Raw genomic sequence first — 24,000 nt, 5'->3', positions numbered from 1 at the left:
ATGTGCACAACCCTCTCCTTCAACTGAAAGTAATTCAGCGTAGTCATTATAACACCAGCTGCACTGCCAAGGTTACAAGTTGTCATTGTTAGCACTTTCATACAGATTGCTCTCCACAGGCACACCAAATATTTGTCAATTCAGAGCAAAGAAAAAAAGAAAGAAAAAACACGAGTGTTTCTCAAATAGCTCGTTCAGGTAACTAGAAAACTGTGCCAATGGCCGATCCCGCACCTTATCTCAAGCCAACAGATATGTTCACACTGAGCACTTAGAAACCAAAAAGTTGGTTTGCAATGCGAACTGTGACAACATACACGCCAGCTGTTTTATCTGGGTAACATATGGTGACATGCGGTTAAGTAGGCCTACAGAGGGCATTTGACACACATCGGACAGAGAGAGAGAGAGAGAGAGAGAGAGAGAGAGAGAGAGAGAGAGACAGAGACAGAGACAGAGACAGAGACAGAGAGAGAGAAAGAGAAAGAGAGAGAGAGAGAGAGAGAGAGAGAGAGAGAGAGAGAGAGAGAGAGAGAGAGAGAGAGAGAGAGAGAGAGAGAGAGAGAAAGAGAGAGAGACAGAGACAGACAGACAGAGAGACAGAGACAGACAGAGAAACAGACAGAGAGACAGACAGAGAGACAGACAGAGACAGAGACAGAGACAGAGACATACATATAGCCTCAGTCTACAGAGATTTCTGTGACAGGGTTTGGGGTTTTATCATGGAAAGAAATCTCTGTCTTGGCCTTCCTTCCCCCTGTCTGTCTCTCTATCTGGCTGCCTCTCACACTCTTGTTTGCTTTCCTTTGAATAGATTTTGGCGATTGAAGACTTACTTTCCAATGAATCGTGACCACTCACCATCTCCAAAGAGTGTATCAGGAACTCTCGATACACTTTGAAAATGAGCTGAATTTCCCTTTTGGGTCATTTTATGTGAAATCAGACACTTTGGGGACCCGACCGGCACAGATTTTAATTAAACTTGGTGTGTCTTTTCAGTGGCAAGGTCGAACCCCAGAACAGCATTTGGGTCAAAGACGAGACGTGCATTCTTTTTGTTCTGCACTCATTTAACTATCAAAAATGTAAATAAATTAATTTTGAATGGTATGCTGATAAACAGCATAGTCTGGTTTCTCATTTCAGTAACATTTAAAGAAAAATAATTGTCAATTTATGTGTGAAATAATCTCATAAAGTGCAAAAATGTCATTCAGTGTAATGGTCCGAACTTGAAAATCACGAATACATCCTTGAATAATTATGCAAAATGACGAACAAAATTCTTTTTTCACTCTCTGGGCATAATTCTAGAAGTGTTCTTGTTATTTTATTAAAAGCACGTTTCATTACCATTTTGTTTTGATATTCAAATCATCTGGGGACTTTTGTCCGGATTTTCAATTCCTTAGAGGTCATTCAGAGTAATAAGATCAATAGGGTGCTTTTAAATCATAATAAAAACTGATAGTCACACAACAATAGGCCTATGTGACATCATCAAAAGGACCCTTGGGGACCCCTTGAGTGATGATGCAAAGGGAGAGCCTTGTTCTTCAATAGTTGAAAATTCTGTATTTTTAACTTGTGGTAACAGCGTCCACAAAAACAGATGTCATTCAGTGAAATGTCAAAAAATACTTTTATACTCAAATATTCATCCAAACAAGCATATTTTCTAAATAGACATAGTAAAAATTGTGGGTCAAAGTCATTGTTTTATGTAGGTGGCTAACTGTGTGCTTGTAAAAAGGTAAAAATAAGGTGAAAACTATTTGGTCGTCCTTCAGTGTAAGAGATGTCTTTCAGTGACATGCAGTGTAAGGGCCATTTCATTCAGTGTAATCAGTTCATAATTGTATATTAGGAATCAAAACGGCAATATAAGTAGCAATATTATTATAAGATACAATAATATGATGATACTACTTGAAATTATGACTTTTATTGTTATTACCATTATAACCTTGTTATTACCATATAGCAACCATATTACTGGGTCGATTCTGGGATTTTGGAAGTTGTACATGAATTAACAACATTTTCTTTTTTGTTGTTTTAGGCCTAAGTAGTAGCCTACCTCTAAGCTTGTGATCTTGGAAGTTCTTCAAAACACGCTTTATTGCCCCAATATTAAGTAAAATACCAATTATTTGACAACATCTATGTTGTCACTCATTTAGGACGTTGAGAACTGTAGTATGATGGTAACAATATGATAGCAATGAAAAGTAGCTGTTTATGTAGGCTTTTTTGCCAAGGCGTCATTCAGTGTAATAGTTGTGGTCATTCAGTGAAATACACATTTTAATGTGAAAATACAGTCCAATTCTTACAGAAACTTATTTGTTTAGCACAGCACATGCAGAGGCATACAACAAATGAATAATTGTGTATTTTAAACTGATTTTCTCTTCGGTGGAAAAACTTCTTAAAGCCAAATGGGTAAAATGCACTTGGTGAAAGACAAGAAACACTGCAATAAATATTTTCAAATGCCTTTTACTAGAAAATTTTAGGTTTGATGAAGACCTTAAATATAGCCCTTCACTATGTTATGTAGCTTATTTCAGTTTTTTAACGTCATCTATATGTTTTTTGCATTACCAACTGTTTAACACTGTATTACACTGAATGACATTTTGTGGGTAAAAAAGGGGTAAAAATGTATGTTCCTTTCATTTTCTGAACAGAAAATAATAAACTTAATCACTCTTCACTCCAATGTACCCAAAAAAGTTGAAAAACGGTGTCAGGGAACAGTTTTATTTTTTTCAGTCCTGAAAACCCTGTTTCGTCTTTGACCCATTTTCATGAATCCGGCACCAATATTAAAGTGATACTGTCCCATTTTTGGAAATAAGCTTATTTTACACCTCTCCTTGAGTTGAATGATTGAGCTTTACCTTTCTCCTTCACTTCCTTACGTTCTCTGTCTGAGTATGGCAGTGCACATTTTACCTCTAAGCTAGCAATTAGCATTGAGTCCTATGAGACCAGCTGGAGGCTAGCTGATCTCATAGGACTCAATGTTAACTGCTAGCTTGGAGATAATATGTACATTGCTATACTCAGAGAACGGTTGAAAGATACGGGAGAAAGGTAAAATTCAGTCATTTAACACATGGAGAAGTGTAAAATAAGCTTATTTCCAAAAATGGGACAGTATCACTTTAAGGGAGAAAAAGACTATGAAGCTCTAAAATAAGAAGGAAGAACACTATATATTCATCCTTGAGTATGGATTCATGACAATGCAGTTAAGGCGTTCTACCTTGCCATTGAAAAGACACAATAAGTTTTATTAAAATCTGTGCCAGTCAGACCCCAATGTGTCTGATTTCACATGAAATGACCCCTTTACCAAACATTACCATGCAACATTTAAGCAGGTCTGTTTTCTTTTCAATGGATACTGCGGTGTAGACAGCTTTATCTGTCTGTAATTCAAAGAAGTGACCAAACTGCTTTTCTGAACTGCTGACCAAAGTATAATAGCCATGGAAACAAACCATCATATTAAACCTCTCATAGTTAAAAGAAGCTGAGGTTAGCAAAATCATCACCGTGGTCAAAACAGACACATCACCTTTCATGAACCTAGCAGACGGAAGGACAGCATCCTGTCCAAAACAAAAGTTAAGCTTAAACAAAGCAGCATTGTGGGTTTTGTTCTGAACCCTCAATGGTTACTGATTTTGACAAGTTACTGTCCTTTTTTCTTCCATATTATCTATGAAAGGTTTGGTATAAATGTCTTACGAAACAGTCTTGACTTCATGCAAAGTGTATAACAGCTGCTAAGAATGTGTTATGCAGTTACACTTCAAGTAAAGTGTAACAGACACATCTGACAAGTATGAAAAGGATTTAAAGCACTTGAAGGAGCACGAGTTCTTGGCAGCCAGATATGTTTCCAAAATAATGTAGACTTTTGTTTTGCGTCCCAGCTTTTCTAGTTGTGTCGTGTCGTGTCGTGTCGTGTCGTGTCGTGTCGTGTCGTGCCGTGCCGTGTTGTGTTGTGTTGTGTTGTGTTGTGTTGTGTTGTGTTGTGTTGTGTTGTGTTGTGTTGTGTTGTGTTGTGTGTCTGTGTGTGCGCCTTCCTATCTTTTGTATCTATGCTACAGTGTGTGAATGAGCCTGTGCTGCATCCCTGCATCATAAGCAATGCACCTGTTGAGCGGCCGGAGGGGGAGGGGGAGGGGGGGGAGCCTCGGGAGATTCCACTGAATGGAAGTGACAGCATGAAACGATGGCTCCAGAGAAACATGTTGGCGCGCCGCTTAGCATTGGCTGGCTCAGCCATTGATGATGACTCAGCATTTTAATGCACGCACACTAGCAAACACACACGTACTAAAAATACTGTATGACTGCAAGACAGATCTCATCACTACTCATTCCCACGTGCACACACGCGCGCGCACACACACACACACACACACACACACACACACACACACACACACACACACACACACACACACACACACACACACACCAACTATAGCTCCAGGTGTCCTCAATGCTCACACACACACACACACACACACACACACACACACACACACACACACACACACACACACACACACACACACACACACACACACACACACACACACACACACACACACACACCTATGAGAGTAACTATGGCTGCTACTGCAGACGTCTTATCAATATGTGTCCATTGACTGAGTGCTGTATGGTCTGTGGCCTCAGCACTTCGACATCATATTGATCAAATGACAACCGATCGATTAGACATAAATAGCCTTGTGACTACTTAGTAGCTCCCAACACACCAGCCTTCTACACACACACGCACGCGCGCAAGGGCGCACACACACACACACACACACACACATACCAAGTGACAACAGTAAAGGGTGGTTTATGCCTCGAGATCAGCGTCCCTGCGTCGTGATGCAGTGAGTCGCGCAGTTAACGGAGTGAAGCCCCCCCCCCCATCACGCAGGTACTCTGGGGCACCTCCCCAAAATTGTGTCTCGACACAGGGAGCGACGGCGTGAAGGGCGAAAATAAGCTGATTGGTCCTCTCGACCAGCCTGCTCTGTCCTCGAGTCGAGAACGAGCTACTTCCTTGTTCTAACCTTCATCGGTCTACGGACTGTGAGCTCTTCATTAAATAAGTTGCCCGTGCTTTGTCATTTGATTCATTTACACGAACCAAAGACAACACGTGCGCTGCAAGTTACCACGCTGAAGTTATTTGGACAGTTGAACAGTGGTTCCGAGGACGAGGAAACATCCCGCTTTGTCCTCGACAAATGAGCCACTTCTTTGTTCCAAACTACCACGGTGGCTGCCAGTGCGATCAAACATGCACGTGATATAAAGATGTAATGTTTCATTTTCATTGTCGTCGAGTCTGTGAAGCGAAAAAAACAACCGACACGTCTAGGTTACTCTTTGTATTGAAGGCAGTTTGAGCGTGGAATGGCATCGCGCAGACCGTGCTTCAAAACAGGGCATAAACCAAAATTAACTGCATCATGGCTGCGACAAGCTCACTCTGTGGCACAAGTAGGAAGCATAACCCGCCCTTAAGGTCTCATGAGTGTTAAGTATGACTACCTCAGCAGCGTGCAGGCGCGCACAGACACACAGACACACAGACACACAGACACACACACACACACACACACACACACACACACACACACACACACACACACACACACACACACACACACACACACACACACACACACACACACACACACACACACAATGCAAACACCTGCCAGAGGTAAGTAGGGCAAGGCTTGATCAGACCATCAGAGCATCACATCTTAGGGGAACTGAGTCATCCCACCCTCTCTCAAGTCTCTAGCTGCCCCACCCCTCTACCTCTCCTTCTCTCTCCCCTTCTCTACCTCTCCTTCTCTCTCCACCTCTACCTCTCCTTCTCTATCCCCCTCTCCTCTCCCCTCCTCTACCTCTCCTTCTCTCTTCCCCTCTCCCATCCTCCTCCTCTCTACCTCTCCTTCTCTCCCCTCCTCTCTACCTCTCCTTCTCTCTCCTCCTCTACCTCTACCTCTCATTTTCTCTCCCCCTCTCCCCTCCTCTCTACCTCTCCTTCTCTCCCCTCCTCTCTACCTCTCCTTCTCTCTCCTCCTCTCTACCTCTCCTTCTCTCTCCCCCTCTCCCCTCCTCTCTACCTCTCCTTCTCTCTCCACCTCTACCTTTCATTCTCTCTCCACCTATATCTCTATTTCTCTCTCCTTCTATCTCTCTCTCCTTCTCTCCCCTCCTCTACCTCTCCTTCTCTCCCCTCCTCTCTACCTCTCCTTCTCTCTCCTCCTCTACCTCTCCTTCTCTATCCCCCTCTCCCTTCCTCTACCTCTCCTTCTCTCTCCCCATCTCCCCTTCTCTACCTCTATTTCTCTCTCCTTCCATCTCTCTCCTTCTCTCTCCCCCTCTCCCCTCCTCTATCTCTCCTTCTCTCTCCCCCTCTTCTACCTCTCCTTCTATCTCTCTCCTTCTCTCTCCCCCCCCCTCCTCTCCCCATCCTTCTCTCTCTCCCCCTCTTCTACCTCTCCTTCTCTCTCCCCCTATCCTCTCCCCCTCTCCCCTCCCCTCCTCTCCCCATCCTTCTCTCTCTCCCCTCCTCTACCTCTCTTTCTCTCTGCCTCTCTACCTCTCCTTCTCTCTCCCCCTCTCCCCCCTCTACCTCTCCTTCTCTCCCCTTCTCTCTCCTTCTCTACCTCTCCATCTCTCTCCTCTACCTCTCCTTCTCCTTCTCCATCCCCCTCTCCCCTCCTCTACCTCTCCTTCTCTCTCCCTGCTTCTGGATTCTTCATTCCTCTCCCTATGCACCTCTCTCTCCCTCTCTCTTTTACGTCTCTCCTTCCACCTCTTCATTCATCTCTCTCTCTCTCTCTCTCTCTCTCTCTCTCTCTCTCTCTCTCTCTCTCTCTCTCTCTCTCTCTCTCTCTCTCTCTCTCTCTCTGCCCTCCCCTCTTCTTCTCACAGCAGCATCACCCAGACATTTCCCAACATCCTACCTCTCCTTTCCACACTTTAGAGAAATATCACAGTGCAAATCTGCCGATTAACACAATAACAAAATAAAGAAGATTGAGCTTTGCACAAAAAAGACTGGCAAGTGGCTTTACTGGTACACTTGATCCGTTTCTGATGTCAAGGTCAATTGCATACCTTTTCTAACACTTCAGAGGAAAAAAGGTTATACTGTATGTGGTGTGTGTGTGTGTGTGTGTGTGTGTGTGTGTGTGTGTGTGTGTGTGTGTGTGTGTGTGTGTGTGTGAGCGTGTGCGTGTGCGTGAGCGTGTGCGTGTGTGTGTGTGTGTGTGTGTGTTTGCACTCAGCTTACACTTCATGTGTGCTCAGCAAGAAACAAACTCGTCTATATTCCTGCTTCCTCCCATCCCCATGGCAACGGATGATGGGGAGCCTTGTGTGTGTGTACAGTATGTGTGTGTGTGTGTGTGTGTGTGTGTGTGTGTGTGTGTGTGTGTGTGTGTGTGTGTGTGTGCAGCAGCAGCAGCAGTGGTCCTGATGCTGTGCTGCCCTTCCTGGAAGGATGCCGCTGCACGGGTGTCACGACAACCTTGAGATGCTCTCCTCTGCTGACAGAAGCACAACATCCACCCACCCCCTACAGTACAACCGCCTCTCTCTCCCACTCTCTCTCTCTCTCTCTCTCTCTCTCTCTCTCTCTCTCTCTCCTTCTCTCTGAGTCTCACTGCTTCTCTCAATCTCTCCACTTCTTTCTTTCTTTCTTTCTCATTGGCTCTCTCCTTCTCTTCATCTCTCAGTCCCTACTCAAGTCTGACCTTCCCCTCTATGTAAATACAGTCTCTCTCTCTCTCTCTCTCTCTCTCTCTCTCTCTCTCTCTCTCTCTCTCTCTCTCTCTCTCTCTCTCTCTCTCTCTCTCTCTCTCTCTCTCTCTCTCTCTCTCTCTCAGCACTCACACAGTGACCGATTTCTGCTATTTATAACTGCGGTCGAGCGTACGCTTACACTGAGCAGCCAGCACAGTCTCCTGCTCTCCTCATCAGGAGAACACACACACACACACACACACACACACACACACACACACACACACACACACACACACACACACACACACACACACACACACACACACACACCAGTCAGCACAGTCTCCTGCTCCCCTCATCAGGAGAGAAGTGGCAGAGGCAGTACGCTACCCGGTACCTCAGGGCTAGACTGGCCATCTGGCATAGCGGGCATTTCCCGGTGGGCTCCGCACCTTCGTGGGCCCCTATTTTCAGAATTTTCAGAAATGAAATTAAATGAAAAAAAAAAATTGCATTACATTACGTTTCTGAAAATAGGGGCCCACAAGGCTGCGGGGCCCACCGGTGAGTCAGTTCTGCACCGCTAATTCTGAGGGGCCCCTTTAAGCCTAAAGTTCCCGTCCGGGCCCTATTTCTCCCCCCAAGCCGTCCCCGATACATGCTGTGATTGATAAACTGCCATCTTCAGAGGCCCTTGCTGAAGTGTAGCTCAGACTCAGACTATTCCTACATGCTGTGGCTGAAATGGGCTGTAGCGAGTTGGTGTGTAGAGGGAACAGAGTATAGTGTAGTGTGTGTGCGTGCGTGCACATGCATGCATTCAACCCATATAGCTTTTGAATCAACGTAAACATGCACTCAGTGCCCCCTCTTTCATAGGTCTCCACCTGCGGTCAATGCAAAAGCATAGGCTCCAGAAGGTCAGACCAGAGATTCTTTAAGTATATACAGATATGCCAACGTAATAGATTGCTATGGGCACCTAACATGACCAGGTTCCGGTCTGCCTAAAGGGGCGTGTCATAATGCTCCTAGCATTGAATAGAACAGTCCTTAGGTCTGCCTAGGTCTGCCTAAAAGGGGATCCCCCCCCTCCCCCTTGCAATAATAGAACCCGGAAACAATGGGCCAATGGAACCTCTCTCTCTCTAATCTCTCTGGTCAGACTCAGATACAGATGTAGTATGTCAACACATCTGTACAATGCCCTTCACTTGCCTGCACCAGTGACCAGTCCTTCAGTATCTGACTTACTGACTGCCGCTAACATCAATAGTACAGACAGATACATACAGGGTCAGGGCCTCCTACACGCTCTAGTCTAGTATAAAGTAAACCCATCTGTACAATGCCCTTCACTTGCCTGCGCCGGTCCTCCAGTATCTGACTGCCGCTAACATCAATAGTACAGACAGATACGTACATTCAGGGTCAGGGCCTCCTCCATGCTCTACACCTCAGTAGAAGTAGACTTAGCAGAAAATACTGTGATCACAAGCCACTTGAAAGCATGCCAGATAAGAGCAAGGGTGTCTGTTAGCTGCCTTTATTGTGTTTTACTATAGATAGTAAGTTAGTGGTGTCAACAATAATCGATTCGGCAATGCAATACAATGCGGGGCATGGACAATTCAATTCAATGCGGCAAGTTGCAGAATCGATGCTGCACATTTTTTAAGTTTCAATTACTTCCGTGGATATTTCAGGAGCAAATGAATGTTAAAGTAAGTAAAAGCACTTCAAGGCATTGAAAACTGCAAGACTGATACAGAAAACAGCCAATAAAATGTTGCTCAGTATCTGACTACTTGTATTGCCTCATCATGACTGATGAAACATTTGCTTTGCTTTCAGTAGAAATTGCAATGCATCGTAGAATTGAATCGAATCGAATCGAAACCTCCCGAATCGTAATCGAATCGAATCGTGAGGGCAGTGCCAATGCACAACACTAATAGATAACCCTCATATCATCTTCTGTTCAACAGAGTGTCACTGGTGACCAGTGAACCAGTTGTGTCATGCATCTACACATACTGTATACCAAGTTATCAACACACAGAAAAGCCCACAATAAGGCCCTAATAAGGCACTCTGTGTGTGTGTGTGTGTGTGTGTGTGTGTGTGTGTGTGTGTGTGTGTGTGTGTGTGTGTGTGTGTGTGTGTGTGTGTGTGTGTGTGTGTGTGTGTGTGTGTGTGTGTGTGTGTGTGACACACCACTATTGTACCGCTGGTGCCAGAAAAACAAATGTCCTTCGAGCTCCCTATTTACACTCCCCATAAGTGACAAACACAGATTATTAGAGCAGATACAAGGTCTTCCCTTTTGTTGTTGCTGTGGGGCGTGTGTGCGTGTGTGCGTTTGTGCGTGTGTGCGTTTGTGCGTGTGTGCGTTTGTGCGTGTGTGCATGTGTGCGTGTGTGTGTGTGTCTGGCAAAGAGTGATCGTGACAGAAATGCTTAAGAGATCATTTGAGGCTTGTTATGGTGTGTGTGTGTGTAAGAGAGAGAGAGAGAGAGAGAGAGAGAGAGAGAGAGAGAGAGAGAGAGAGAGAGAGAGAGAGAGAGAGAGAGAGAGAGACAAAGAGAGAGAGAGAGAGACAAAGAGAGAGACAAAGAGACAGAACGATGATACATGCGTTATCCAAATGTGCCATATTGGAAATGGAACATATTTGAAACACATACAGTATAAGACAGTGAGACAATACTATAAACAGTAAGAGAATACAGACAACGTGTACATCAAGTTGCGGTCATATTACATTACATTACATTACACTTGGCTGATGCTTTTATCCCAAGTGACTTACAGTTATTATAACTTATTATAGGGCTACAGTCCCTTGAGCAATGTGGGGTTAGGCATCTGGCTCAAGGGCACTTCGGGAGCCGAAGAGTAAGGTGTGTGTGTGTGTGTGTGTGTGTGTGTGTGTGTGTGTGTGTGTGTGTGTGTGTGTGTGTGTGTGTGTGTGTGTGTGTGTGTGTGTGTGTGTGTGTGTGTGTGTGTGTGTGTCATTTCTGTGAGGCATTTGAGGAATGAGTGCTCTGTGTGTGTATACAGTAGCTGTGGGGATGAATGGTTTTTTTTTGTAGATAGATTTCCTGGCCAAAGGCACTCTGAACCTTCTGCCTTATTCTATCAAGTTTGCTTTTGCTTGTGTTTGTGAGGAATTCATACCAGTATGGATGTAATGTTGCAGGTAGGCCTGTACATGTACACTGTATTGTATTTGTACCGAAACGAACAGTGCTGCACCGAAAGGTAGAGACCAGGCTGTTCTGTTCATGTTTTAACATTATGCTGCCACTACATGCAGTGGCTCATGCAGAACGCTGAGAGGGAAGAATGCAAGAAAAAACAGGTGTAGAGGCTTGTTCTTTGCATTGTAAGACTTTGAGAAAATGATTTTTGTTACACCACACGTTACACCACTACTGTAGTTGCAGGTGATGATGGATTCCGCTCAAGATGACTGAGCGACGGCACGACAGTGATACGGGAGAACGAGTGACAGAAAGGAACATCAAGCAATGCCATAGTATAAGTCAGTGTTTCCCAACCAGGGGTACGTGTACCACTAGGGGTACGCAAGCACACTGCAGGGGGTACTTGGAAATTTTAAATTTGAACAAATACATGGAGCATAGTCACACTGGAATAGAAAAACGGATGTAAAACACAAGTTAGGGGGTACTCATGGCACAACAAAAAGGCTTAGGGGGTACATGAGACAAAAAAGGTTGGGAAACACTGGTATAAGTAGTGAGAGAATTCAGACGACGTGTACATTTGCTTGTGTTTGTGAGGAAGTCGTACCAGGATGTACTAATGTTGCAGGTGATGATGGATTCCACTCAAGATGCCTGAGCGACAGCACGAGAGTGATATGAGAGAACAAGTGACAAAAAGGAACATCCAGCAATGCCGCTCTGTCACTGCCACTGTCTAGTTTTGTCTGCCAAATACACTGGATTTTATGTAGCCTAACCTCAGATGTGATGGAAGGGATGCTTCTGTGTGTAGGCGAGTACATTTAGGGTTTAACCCCAAAAAAATTGATACAAAAGGTTTTTTTATGGATTCTATTACTATTGGACCTGCTAAATGACATACTAAAAATCTAGTAAAATCTGACTCACTGGGAAATGAGTTTTTTCAACATAGCTGCCATAGGCTTATTATAAGGGTCAAGAGACACTCCAGGTGAATAGGCCAAAAAATTTAGCTTGCCGATATCACCATGAAACTTAATCCGGTGATTACTCACATATTTGTGAGAAAAAAATGTATTGCAAGTTTTCTGAAATGTTATGTTTTAATATGGTAATTTGACTATATCTAATTAAATATGCATTAAATTTCAAAATGCAAAAACTCAAAATCTAAAAAAGCCAAGCTCAAAATTACTCTTTTATTTTGTTTCTAGTAAGCCAGAAGATATCTTCATAAGAGATTATGGATCTCTTTTTGTTTTGTAGTAAATCTAAAAATCTTTGTGCAGACTCACCAGCTAGCATTTTTTTTTCAAAACATGATTATTTAACATCTCTCTTAGATAAATAATTGAGTTATATGTTACTCAAGTTATTCCAGACATTATTTGAGTCTGGTGGTATCATTCTTAGCATGTATCAAGGGCAAGGTCAGCTGTCCTCAAATCATAGCCTCTCCACAGACGTGTCCTAAGGGCTGGTACTGGGGCTCCTATTTGCCATGTACACCACATCACTGGGCCATGTTATCTGTTCTCACAGCTTCTCATACTACTGTTACACCGATGAAGCACAGTTACTTTGTGCCAGATGACTCCACGGTCACACACATTTCCACTTGCCTCTCTGAACTATCCACAAGTATGAAGGAATGCAACCTTCAGTTGAGCCTCGCCCAAATGCACTGCTGGTGATCCCAGCCAAAGATTTAGGTTGCCATGATATCGAACTCAATATGGATTCTGCTACTGTTGCCTCAAATAAGGCCACAAGAAATCTAAGTGTCATTGTTGATGACCATCTATCATTATCTGACCACATAGCCTCAGTTTCCCAGTCATGTCCTCTTTTTCATGCCCTAATTGAATACAAGGCCCTGACCCTTGCCTATGAAGCTACAACAGGCCCTACTCTGGCTTACCCGAAAGCTATGCTAAAGCCCTATGTCCTTTCAGGACATTGTCTGTCTCCAGTACCAACCGTTTCACCTTGCCCTCTACTTACACATGTAGTGGCTCCTGTCTATTCAGTTCAGCTGCTGAAAGACCCAAAATACCTAGTGACACCATGATTCATCACTGATGATGTGCCCTGACAAACAACACATGGATATTACCATAGCAGTAGTGTCTTTATCCACCCAAACAGCACTCCAAACAAACAGATCCTGAAAACATGTTAGTTCATGCCAATGTAATTATCATGTAGTAACCTTTATTTTAAAAAAACTTTGATCTTGAAAATGACACCTTTCCTGAAGTTAGATTTTCCTAGATTTTTAGTATGTTAGTAAGGACAGCTGGATGTATTGAAATCAGTTGAAAAACCTTTTGTATCAATTTTTTTGGGGTTTGGTGCATTTTGGCCATAGATGTACTCGACTAGTATGTGTGTGTGTGTGTGTGTGTGTGTGTGTGTGTGTGTGTGTGTGTGTGTGTGTGTGTGTGTGTGTGTGTGTGTGTGTGCGCGCGCGCGCGTGCGTGCGTGCGTGCGTGTGTGTGCGTGCGTGTGTGTGTGCGTGCCTGTGTGTGCGCGTGCCTGTGTGTGCGTGCGTGTGTGTGTGTGTGTGTGTGTATGTGTGTGTGTGTGTGTGTGTCTCTGTGCGTGTTACTCATGAGTAACAGCTGGGTAATTCATTAATGATGTGCACACATTACATCCCATAGTCAGCATAGTTAGCATACTGCCTTCTACAGCACACAGTGGCCACTATGGATTCATCCCATCAGTCAATGCATTGCACACTCTTATGAAGACACACACAAACACACGCACACGCACGCACACACACGCACGCGCACGCACACACACACACACACACACACACACACACACACACACACACACACACACACTATTCCAAACAAAGTGCATGACTCATGTTAACATCCCTGTCCTGTCAGTTTGTCCAGCAACCAGCCCATTTAATCAATCAACGTGCAAACTGCTACAGAACATGCGATTCTTCAAATGGGGACACAGGCATACATCCACTGTTCATGACTGGCATGCGAGAGAGAGAGAGAGAGAGAGAGAGAGAGAGAGAGAGAGAGAGAGAGAGAGAGAGAGAGAGAGAGAGAGAAAGAAAGAGAGGGGCATACATCCACTATTCAGGGCTGACATACAAAAGACGGAGAGGAGAGAGAGAGAGAGCGCGCGAGAGAGAGAGAGAAATTCAATATGGTGTGCACTTTCATTTAGACAAAAGGTCACTCAGACCTGACACACAGGAACCCAAACACACCTCATGCATATTTCTAGTCAACAGCATATTGTACCTCTCATGCCATATGTCGCCCCTAAAGTGATTGCAGTCATATGTTTATAGAAATATAAAAACAGCTTGTTTCTAAATACAGTAAGTGTACATAATACTGGACAGACAGATGCTGAATACACTGATTCAGAGGACATGGGCCCTGCCGTGACCAACCAGTACGGCACTCGCCTGCCATGCGGCTGACGCGGGTTCGATTCCTGGCCCAGGTCCTTTGCCGACCCCTCCATGTGTCTCTCCAGATTCACTTCCTGTCCACCTCTCATACCATCATGTCAGCAAGAAAGTCAAAAAATAAATAAATAAATAAATTTAAAAAAAGAATCAGAGGACATGAAGATCCGCATTAAAACTATGTAAAACTAGGGTTGTCACGATAACACATTTTGCTGGACGATAAAATGGCCAAGAAATTATTGCAATAGGTGATAATACTGTCGTTCTAGGTCATTTTCAAACTATATAATGACAATGGGATAAAAATGTGAGTACACCCTTTCTCATTTTGAAAGTGTCGCAGCAGGGGGTAACAGCTGAGTGAAATGCGCCTATTTGTATTCAGTCTTTTGGGTAGAGACAGAGAGTGACGAGGAAAAAAAAAGAAGCAGGCAAATATAACTTATTGTGACCAAAAAAGTTGTCATGTTTGTAAAAAAGTAATTGTACAATATATTTTATTTATTGAACATTGTGACAGCCCTATGCACAACATAGAGAGATCGTACTACAACTACACTACTTCCCACCAAACTACCGGTATATCATGGAAATTCCATGAAGATTATATTGTGAAATTTTTCTTTGTAAAAAGCCTCAGATTTTCCAACAAATTAAAAACTGCATTTTGAGAAAAGTTTCCAATGTGAAACAAAATTAAGTCTTCAAAAAACTTTTTTCCCCAAAACATGAGCCTAAAAATGGGGGGTCGTCTTATAATCAGGATCGTCTTATATTCGGGCTAATACGGTATTAAACATCATGAAACACAAACACAGTAAAGCCATACATACTATATCCAGCCCATATACTGTATGGTTCTGCTTTCTGACCGCCTCTCCTTACGTTCACCCATTCATATCTCTCACACACCAACATACTGTATGTACGCACAAGTATGCACACACACACATATGCACGCACACATGCACACACACACACACACACACACACACACACACACACGTCGTTCACCCATTCATATCTCTCACACACCAACATACTGTATGTACGCACAAGTATGCACACACACACATATGCACGCACACATGCACACACGCTGGTATGAAAGGCATAGGGAATGCCTAACAAAAACATATTTACTCTTAGACAGCCTCAGTGAAAAGGCTGTGCATTGGCTACTCTAGGTCATGTGCTCTCTCTGTATACAGATTCCCCTAGAAGATAAACTGTAATCTCTCTGACATAGAGGGAAAGTTTAACAACATTAAGAAATTTTTTAAAATGAAAACATTCTGAAAGATTGCAAGGCCATTCCTCCTCAGACTTGAATTCCCACAGTGCAAATAAAGGTCATTGGCTAAGTTTGTTTTCATCATATCACAAATACTCAATGGGCCTGTTACCTAGACAACAGTTCTTGGTTTGGCCCAGTTCTGGCCCAGCCCAGGCAGTAAAAAATGGGTTCAGGGGCTGGGCTTAAGTTCCTGGGCCAATGGCCTGCAGTATAAACGGGGCTAATGTTAAAACATGTCTATGCTTTACTGTACAAAGGAACAAGTTCTATGTACACAAAGCTCTATGGCAACTCTAGTCTAGAAGGTTTGGGAAAAACAATTCACCCTTCAACACATATCTTAGCAAGATTTAGGGGGCGTTTGGTAGCCCTAGGGGGGGCGTTGAAAAGGATTCAAATGAGAGGGGACGGTGGGCATTTGTCCATTCTATTTTTTTCATATTAAAGAGGGGGGGGGGGGGGGCGGCTGGCTTATGATGAGGTCAGGGGGTGTTGGGAGTGTTATGATGAGGTCCTGGACACGTTTATTCAAAAAAGGTTGAGAACCACTGCTCAAAGAGTTTAGCAAGCGAGCGCTGACGCCCCTGCTCTGGTACAGTATCAAAATCCTTTTTTGTTGTATTTCATTGTTTCATGGCAGGAACAAAAAATGATTTTAAGTGTGCAATCCTTTTTGTTGTATTTGATTGTTTCATGGCAGGAACAAAAAGGATTTTAAGTGTGCAGACTCCTCACTTTGAAAACTACAGTCAGCCTTTGTCCTACACCTTTTCCTGGGATGTGCACAATCCTCTCCTTCAACTGGTACAGTATTATCCCAACTCACTGGTCCTGATCTCCTCTCCGGCACCCTCCCGTACCCCCCCACCACCACCCTCCACCAGTCCCTCCTCCCTCCACCAGTCCCTCCCCCCCGTCCCTACCTCTGCCATGGCAATATTCCAGCTCATTAAAGCGAGCAGGAGAGTGCACCACCGTCTAAAGCCAAAGAACCTTCAGTTTCCATCCATCTGCATAAAAGCTCCTGAAGACTGCAGACTGGGTTGCCGACGCCGTCAGGGCTGGACTGGGGGAGAAATAGGGCCCGAGTACTTTTGGCTTAAAGGGACACCTCATAATTAGCGCCGCAGAAGTGAAGGCATTTCTCAAAATCTAGGGTGCACCATTATAAGTGTATCAGCCTTTGTAATCACGGCCAGTGATTGGATACTCTTCGATGAACTCTGCGGAGAATCCAATCGCTGGGCGTGACTAATTAGCCTCACACACTGCCAAGGCTCATACACTTGACATTCAGAAATGGCCTGACTCCCCACCGGGAAATGCGCACTATGCCAGATGGCCGCCCAGCCCTGGATGCCTTGAACACACACACCCTTTGCTCACTGTCTAGGACCAGCTCAGTCAAGGCACGACAAACCATTATAACACTACACAATGAACCATACTGGAGTCTTCTCTTTCAGCTAGAAAAATGGCTTCAGCAAAGATATGAAAATCATGGTATTGTAAGAGCGGTGACTTCTAAGAACTTTAAAAGGTCATGCGAACAAAGCGAAATGGTACAGTAGCTTGCTCTCCTCGCTCACCCCTGCTTTCAGTGCCGCCGACAGGGGGGGACAGAGGGGTATGTTGTCCCGGGCCTAGGGAGATAGGGGGCCCAGAATTGGGCGGCCATTCCATTGCATGTATTGGGTAGGGGGCCTTTTCAGATGACTTTGTCCCAGGCCTGGGCTGGCCAAAGCTGTCAGTGGCTCCTGCTCCTGCTTTCACGGCTCAAAATGGGCAGTCATGGGTGAGCGGTTAGGGCGTCAGACTTGCATCCCAGAGGTTGCCGGTTCGACTCCCGACCCACCAGGTTGGTGGGGGGAGTAATCAACCAGTGCTCTCCCCCATCCTCCTCCATGACTGAGGTACCCTGAGCATGGTACCGTCCCACCGCACTGCTCCCCATGGGGCGCCACTGAGGGCTGCCCCCTTGCACGGGTGAGGCATAAATGCAATTTCGTTTTGTGCAGTGTGCAGTGTTTACTTGTGTGCTGTGGAGTGCTGTTTCACAATGACAATGGGAGTTGGAGTTTCCCAATGGGCTTTCACTTTCTTTCACTCAACTCCCCGACATCCAAGAGTCCAGCAGAGATAAAGACAACAGAGGAGCAGCTGGAACATGGCCATCATCTTTCTCTTCTTTCTCTCTCTGAATCCCTCTCTCTCTCTCTCTCTCTCTCTGAATATCTCTCTCTCTCTCTTTCTTTCTCTTTCTTTCTCTCTCTCTATCTCTCTCTCTCTCTCTCTCTCTCTCTCTCTCTCTCTCTCTCTCTCTCTCTCTCAATCTCTCTCTCTCACACTCACACACACGCAGACACACACACACACACGCATCATCTTTCTCTCTATTCTTTCTCTCTCTGAATCTCCCTCTCTCTCTCTCTCTCTCCGAATCTCTCTCTCTGAATATATCTCTCACACACACACACACACACACACACACACACACACACACACACACACACACACACACACACACACACACACACACACACACACACACACACACACACACACACCTGCCCTCTTTCCCATGTGTTCTTGTGTTGCTCAACTGTATGGTGTTGTGATGGTGCAATACTTCTGACAGAGGATTCTGAGTTGTGAAACATAGCCTACTGATGTAACAACACACACTTAGGATCAACAAGTACACTTTTCTCTTCTCTCCTCTTCTCTTCCCTTGCCTCTTCTCTTCTCTCCTCTTCTCTTCTCTTATCTCCTCTCCTCTCCTCTTCTCTCCTCTCTCTTCTCTCCTCTCCTCTCCTCTCCTCTCCTCTCCTCTTATCCTCTCTACTCCCCTCTTCTCTTCTCTTCTCTTCTCTTCTCTTCTCTTCTCTTCTCTTCTCTTCTCTTCTCTTCTCTCCTCCCTTCCCAGTAATGGTCTCTTTCTTATTTTCTTTCACATCTCCATTACTTCCCTCTTTCATACAGTAAGCCAATTCTCTCACAGACTCAAACGCATGCGCGCGCTCACACACACCCACACGCACATACACACATTTTTAGCAATGACATGTACATACACACACACACACACACACACACACACACACACACACACACACACACACACACACACACACACACACACACACACACACACACACACACACACACACACACACAGTCACCAGGGCATGTATCATTCCAATTGATTGACATGGTGTAGACTACTGTGCATGGCTGATCTCCAATCTCAAACCCAGAAGCAAAAGGCTCATGTTCACATACTTCACAGATATAGGGTCCTTTCAAAACCTAGTGCAGTGCACTTCCAAGTGTATCAGCCTAATTAGTCACGCCCAGTGATTGGATACTCTTTTTAAGTCACACTCAGTGATTGGATATTCCGTAGAGTTCACCAAAGAGTATCCAATCACTGGGCGTTACTAATTAGGCTGATACACTTGGAAGTGCAGTGCACTAGGTTTTGAGAAATGTCCATAGAGTAGAGCAGTCTATTCTGAGACAATACAATACAATACAATACAATAAACAATACAATGTTGTATATTGTTGTTGCCTTACCACCTCTGATGTTTAATTTATAGATGCCATAATAACATAGGCCTATAGTATGTGCCCACAGCTCCTACAAATGCATAACAACTGAAGACAGCTGAAAGTGCCCTCAAAACAACTTCAGTTTATTAAGTGTTATGCAACAATTTCCTTTTCGGATGAAGCCGTCATATTGTGACCTGTCAAACGTCCTTCAGGCAAATATAGAGGCAAAGACAAAACAAATACACAACTACGTGCAAACTGTTTTCTGCAAACACCTTTCGATTCTGGTGACAATTCCAATCTTTTTTTTTTCAATCTCAGTTATGTCTGCTGATAACTGGTCGTTTTTGTAGCAGTTTTGTGTAGAGTTTGTTTGAGCAGAACGGAGAGTGCGATACTCCTGTCACGTATCATGGCAGCAGGACATACAAATAGCAAAAGTGTGCCACGTTGTACAATGTTGACACAGTGTCTGTCTCTACCCCCCCCCCCCCTCTTTCCTTTCGTTATGCTTTTGTGTAGAAGTCCACCTCATCCACATCGTGCAAAGTTTTCGAGGCCATGACGTTGCAAACTACTCTGACCACTGTGTCACTGGCACGTCAGGATGAAGGCATTCCAGAAAAACAAAGTAATATTTGGCTTTTACGCACACATTGTGAAACCTACTGTTATGTAGGCTCCCGCGGATAACGCAAGTTTTCATTGTGTGTCAGTTGGTTCTAGTAAAGCTGAAAACACGGTGGCGAAAATAACACAGCTGTCAGCTTCAGTTTCGAAGCAGAAAGAAACTACAGCCACACTGTTTGTGACAAGTTGCACATAAACATAAAAACCCAAGCTCCGACACATTCTACGTATGAATATGAAGTTGATGCGCATAATTCATGAACCAGAATAATCCAATCATAACTTAGCCATCACATCCAGGTTTCTCTCTCACACACACACACTCTCTCACGACTAATAACGTTACCTGTTCTGCCAACCTTGGATGAGGTTTGTGTATTTGCTCAGCACGCCTTCCAACTGTCGCTTGTGCGCTTGCTGCACATTCGTGCTGTTTCCCAACATATCTCCCCGGTTTCCACCACCTCCCCCTGGGCAGCCGAGTGAGGCCGAGCCTGGGCTGTGGGAACCAGTCCTGCCCGTCTTCCTTGCTGAATTCCCCCTGTCCGTGGTGGGTAGAGATCCCGAGTTCCCTTTCGCAGTCCCAGGCGATCCGTATAGCGTTTTCTCCATACTGACAACGGGACGGACGAATGGAATGGTGTGACTAGTTTGTAGCCTACTCGCTAAACCATAAGTAATGAAGTGTCCATGCGAAGCCACGCGAGCTAATTCCAAGGCATTAAAAAGCAAAATCATCCATGTTTATGTTTCTCGTCGCTTGACTCTCTCTCGCTCTATTCCTCTCTGGCAGAAAGATCCAGGCATGCTCCTTGAAACGGAGGAACGGGCTGCTCTGCGGCTGTGCTGTGCTGTGGTACGCGAGGTGCTGCTGTGTAGCGTCTTTCTATTGGGAATCAGAGTAAAGGCACTCCCTCTGACCAACCCGGATATTACAAACCGATGTGACCGACTTCACCCACATGATGGTCAAGTATACACGATGGAGAGAAGAGGAGAGGAGAGGAGGAGAGCGCCAGCGCTGCGTCCTTTCCACCGCGGCAAAAAGGATGTAGGCGACAAGATTACTGACCCGTTTCGAGTCGAGCTGTAGGCTACTGTCAGTGGTCTGAAGTGCTGATTCACGCTTCAGGAGCTTGGCCAATTGGAACACTCTCTGTGACATAGTTTGTGTGTCATATAGAAATTCAAAACTAGAAGATAAATAAAATAAATAAAAAGGGTTGCAAACGATGCAGGCTATTTAAAACACAGCGACGATGGCATTGTCAAAATGTGTGCTTTACTGTATGATAGACTTACTATCTGCAACTATTTAAAGGTCTATGGCAGTGTATGAGTGGTGGGCAGAGATCCAAATTCAGGAGTACACTGCAGACTAGTGTTTGCTGTATTATATGCTATAGTTTACCCACCTTTACCTCTGTCACAGTTAGGACAGAGAGAGTAGAGAGAGAGAGGTTCCATTGGCCCATTGTTTCCTGGTTCTATTATGGCCCCCCTTAGGCAGACCTAGGCAGACCTAAGGACTGTTCTATTCATTGTAGGAGCATTATGACACGGCCCTTTAGGCAGACCGGAACCTGGTCGCGTTAGGTGCCCATAGAAACCTATTATGTTGGCATATCTCTGTATACTTAAAGAATCTCTGGTTAAGACGTCACCCGAGACCTATTTGCACTGTGGACTCAGTCACAGTTTAACCGAAACTGCAACTCCCATTGTCATAGTGACAATTGCATTTATGCCTCATCTGTGCAAGGGGTGCCAGAAAGGGAGCAGTGCGGTGGGACGGTACCATGCTCAGGGTACCTCAGTCATGGAGGAGGATGGGGGAGAGCACTGGTTAATTACTCCCCCCACCAACCTGGCTGGTCGGGAGTCGAACTGGCAACCTTTGGGCTACTTTGATGCCCTAACCAAGTGGTTCTCAACCTATTTTGAACAAACGCCCCTTGGCATCACCATAAGCCTCCCAACGCCCCCTTGACCTCACCACAAGCTACTAATGCCCCCCAAAGGCAATTAAGCACCACCCCCTCTCAGCTGTATCTTTCTCAACGCCCCTCGGACTGTGCAAAGCCCATCTCCAGGTCTCACAACACAGATTCAAAAGAGCATTGTAGGCTAATTAAAGAACAGAGACAGGCCAGACTCATGGCCCTGCTCAGATTTTCCCTTGTGATGCGAGGCTAGACCAAACCACCCGGCCCAACAAAAAAAGTCACATTTTGCCTGTAGGGTTGGTCAAGTTTTCTGGGCTGCTTTGGATTCCTGTCACAACATAAATCGGACACAAATGGCTCTCAAACTCAAAATGACCAGCAGCAGGGAAGGAGAGCCAAATTAAAGTGCTTCAAAGTCATTTCTTCGTACACAAGGTGCTGTTTAAAAGTTCAACTATTTCATTTCTCAACAACAACAAAGAAAAAGAGGTGTGTGCACACAACATATTATCAGGTTCCCTCTTACTGTAATCTCCCGTTACCATGACATTACTGAGTGACTGTTCATCGGTAAGGACACTACCAACAACTGTCCAACTCTCCTCACATTCACTACATTTAGGCTACATGATGTTTTTAATTCCGAATTAATAATTCCGAATTAAATAGTTCCGTCGAGATTACTTTGATCTTTCCGTTGATTAAGAGCTGTTTCCGTGACGTTTTCAAAGCGGAATTAAGCTTTATTCAGAATTGAAATGAGTTCATTCTGAATTAAATGTCTCGTGTAAACGTAGCAGCAGTGTCACAGGAAGTGCATTTTCATTCAGCAGGTTTTAAGAAACTAATCAGTCTCAGGCATAATGCTTTAGTGAATTTAATTTTACTGATAACAGTTTTGACCTTTCAACAAATGTTGCCCAGCCCAATAAAATGCCCTTTTGATGGTAATGAAATGGGCATAACAGCTGTCCCCACAGCATATTCCATTGTAGATTGTCTCTGATAGTCAGGACAAATTAAACACTACACAGTATTTGTAGTGTAACATTACAGTATATACCTATCGTTTAAATATTGTTATCGAGGTATTGCATGCTGTTATCAAGTTTCAATGTTTTTTCTGATATCATGCAGCCCTAAATATATTTGTTTTAATCAAGAACACATGCACTGAACTGCAAGCCAAAACACCACACCATTGATTCTTTTGTAATCCTCGCACGTACCGGTACAGTAGGACGTTACTGGGTAGAACCACAGATGATCAAGATTGGATTTCCCCACAAAATAAACTGATTTTCAGCACCAGCAATGCATGGATTACTATGCAAAGCCATTCCATTAGGTACAGAGTAGTGCTCGTGTAGATTTACAGTGTTCCTGTGCCTGTTAAATGTTACAGTGTGCGGTGCGCTACTGTGAGAGAGGACAGGTCATTAAGAAGAGGAGGGTGCAGGAGAGATTCTTTTAAATCTTCCACTAGCTCTCATGTTTATGGCTGGCTTAACATTTAAAGTAGCCTGGCTGCTGCAACAGGGGTGCGTTTCTCAAAGCAGTAGTTGCCAAGTATATTAGCTACTTTGTTGCTTGCAATGCAATTTCCCAAAGGTAACTACCCAAGTTGCTAACTGGCTAACAACTACGCTTTTGAGAAACACACCCCAGGTTTGTACACAGAGCTTAGTCTGGTAAAGCTCATTCAGTTGTTAGAGATCACAGACCAGTGTTTCTTTATTCATATATATATAGGTGTGATGGAGTGACCATCACTAGAGTTGTGCGTGTGCTCTGACTAACATGCCAACGAGCCTGGCTCTTTGGTGTAACGGTCAGAACCCCAGTTTACTACTCCAGAATGTCTGGGTTCGAGTCCCAGCTGGGCAACTCTACTCCCCTTCGCTACAAATGGTGTCAGAAGTGGGATGGCTACCGTGAGGCCATCGGAAGCGTACCCATGGTGTGTGAGCCGTAATTCCATGTGAGGGACCCCAGGATTGGGGACCCCGGTGTGAGGTACCCCAGTGATGGGTGAAGCATTGATGACGGGGCACACTGGATGGGAGAAGCATGATG

General features: G+C 44.6%; 1 protein-coding gene across 2 annotated transcripts in view; it reads right to left on the bottom strand.

The window, feature by feature from the left end:
• LOC134436684 (oxysterol-binding protein-related protein 10-like) overlaps positions 1-21,124 on the bottom strand; it is a 168,810-nt gene extending 147,686 nt beyond the window's left edge. For both annotated transcript variants that reach the window (XM_063186011.1, XM_063186012.1), the window contains exon 1: positions 20,325-21,124. In XM_063186011.1, the coding sequence (XP_063042081.1) occupies positions 20,325-20,716 (392 nt within the window). In that variant the 5' untranslated portion in view covers positions 20,717-21,124. The remainder of the gene's footprint in view (positions 1-20,324) is intronic.
• Between the last annotated feature and the right edge of the window lie 2,876 nt (positions 21,125-24,000).

Source organism: Engraulis encrasicolus, chromosome 20 (assembly GCF_034702125.1).
Source record: "Engraulis encrasicolus isolate BLACKSEA-1 chromosome 20, IST_EnEncr_1.0, whole genome shotgun sequence".
NCBI lineage: Eukaryota > Metazoa > Chordata > Actinopteri > Clupeiformes > Engraulidae > Engraulis > Engraulis encrasicolus.
This window is presented reverse-complemented; position numbering and strand designations above follow the sequence as displayed.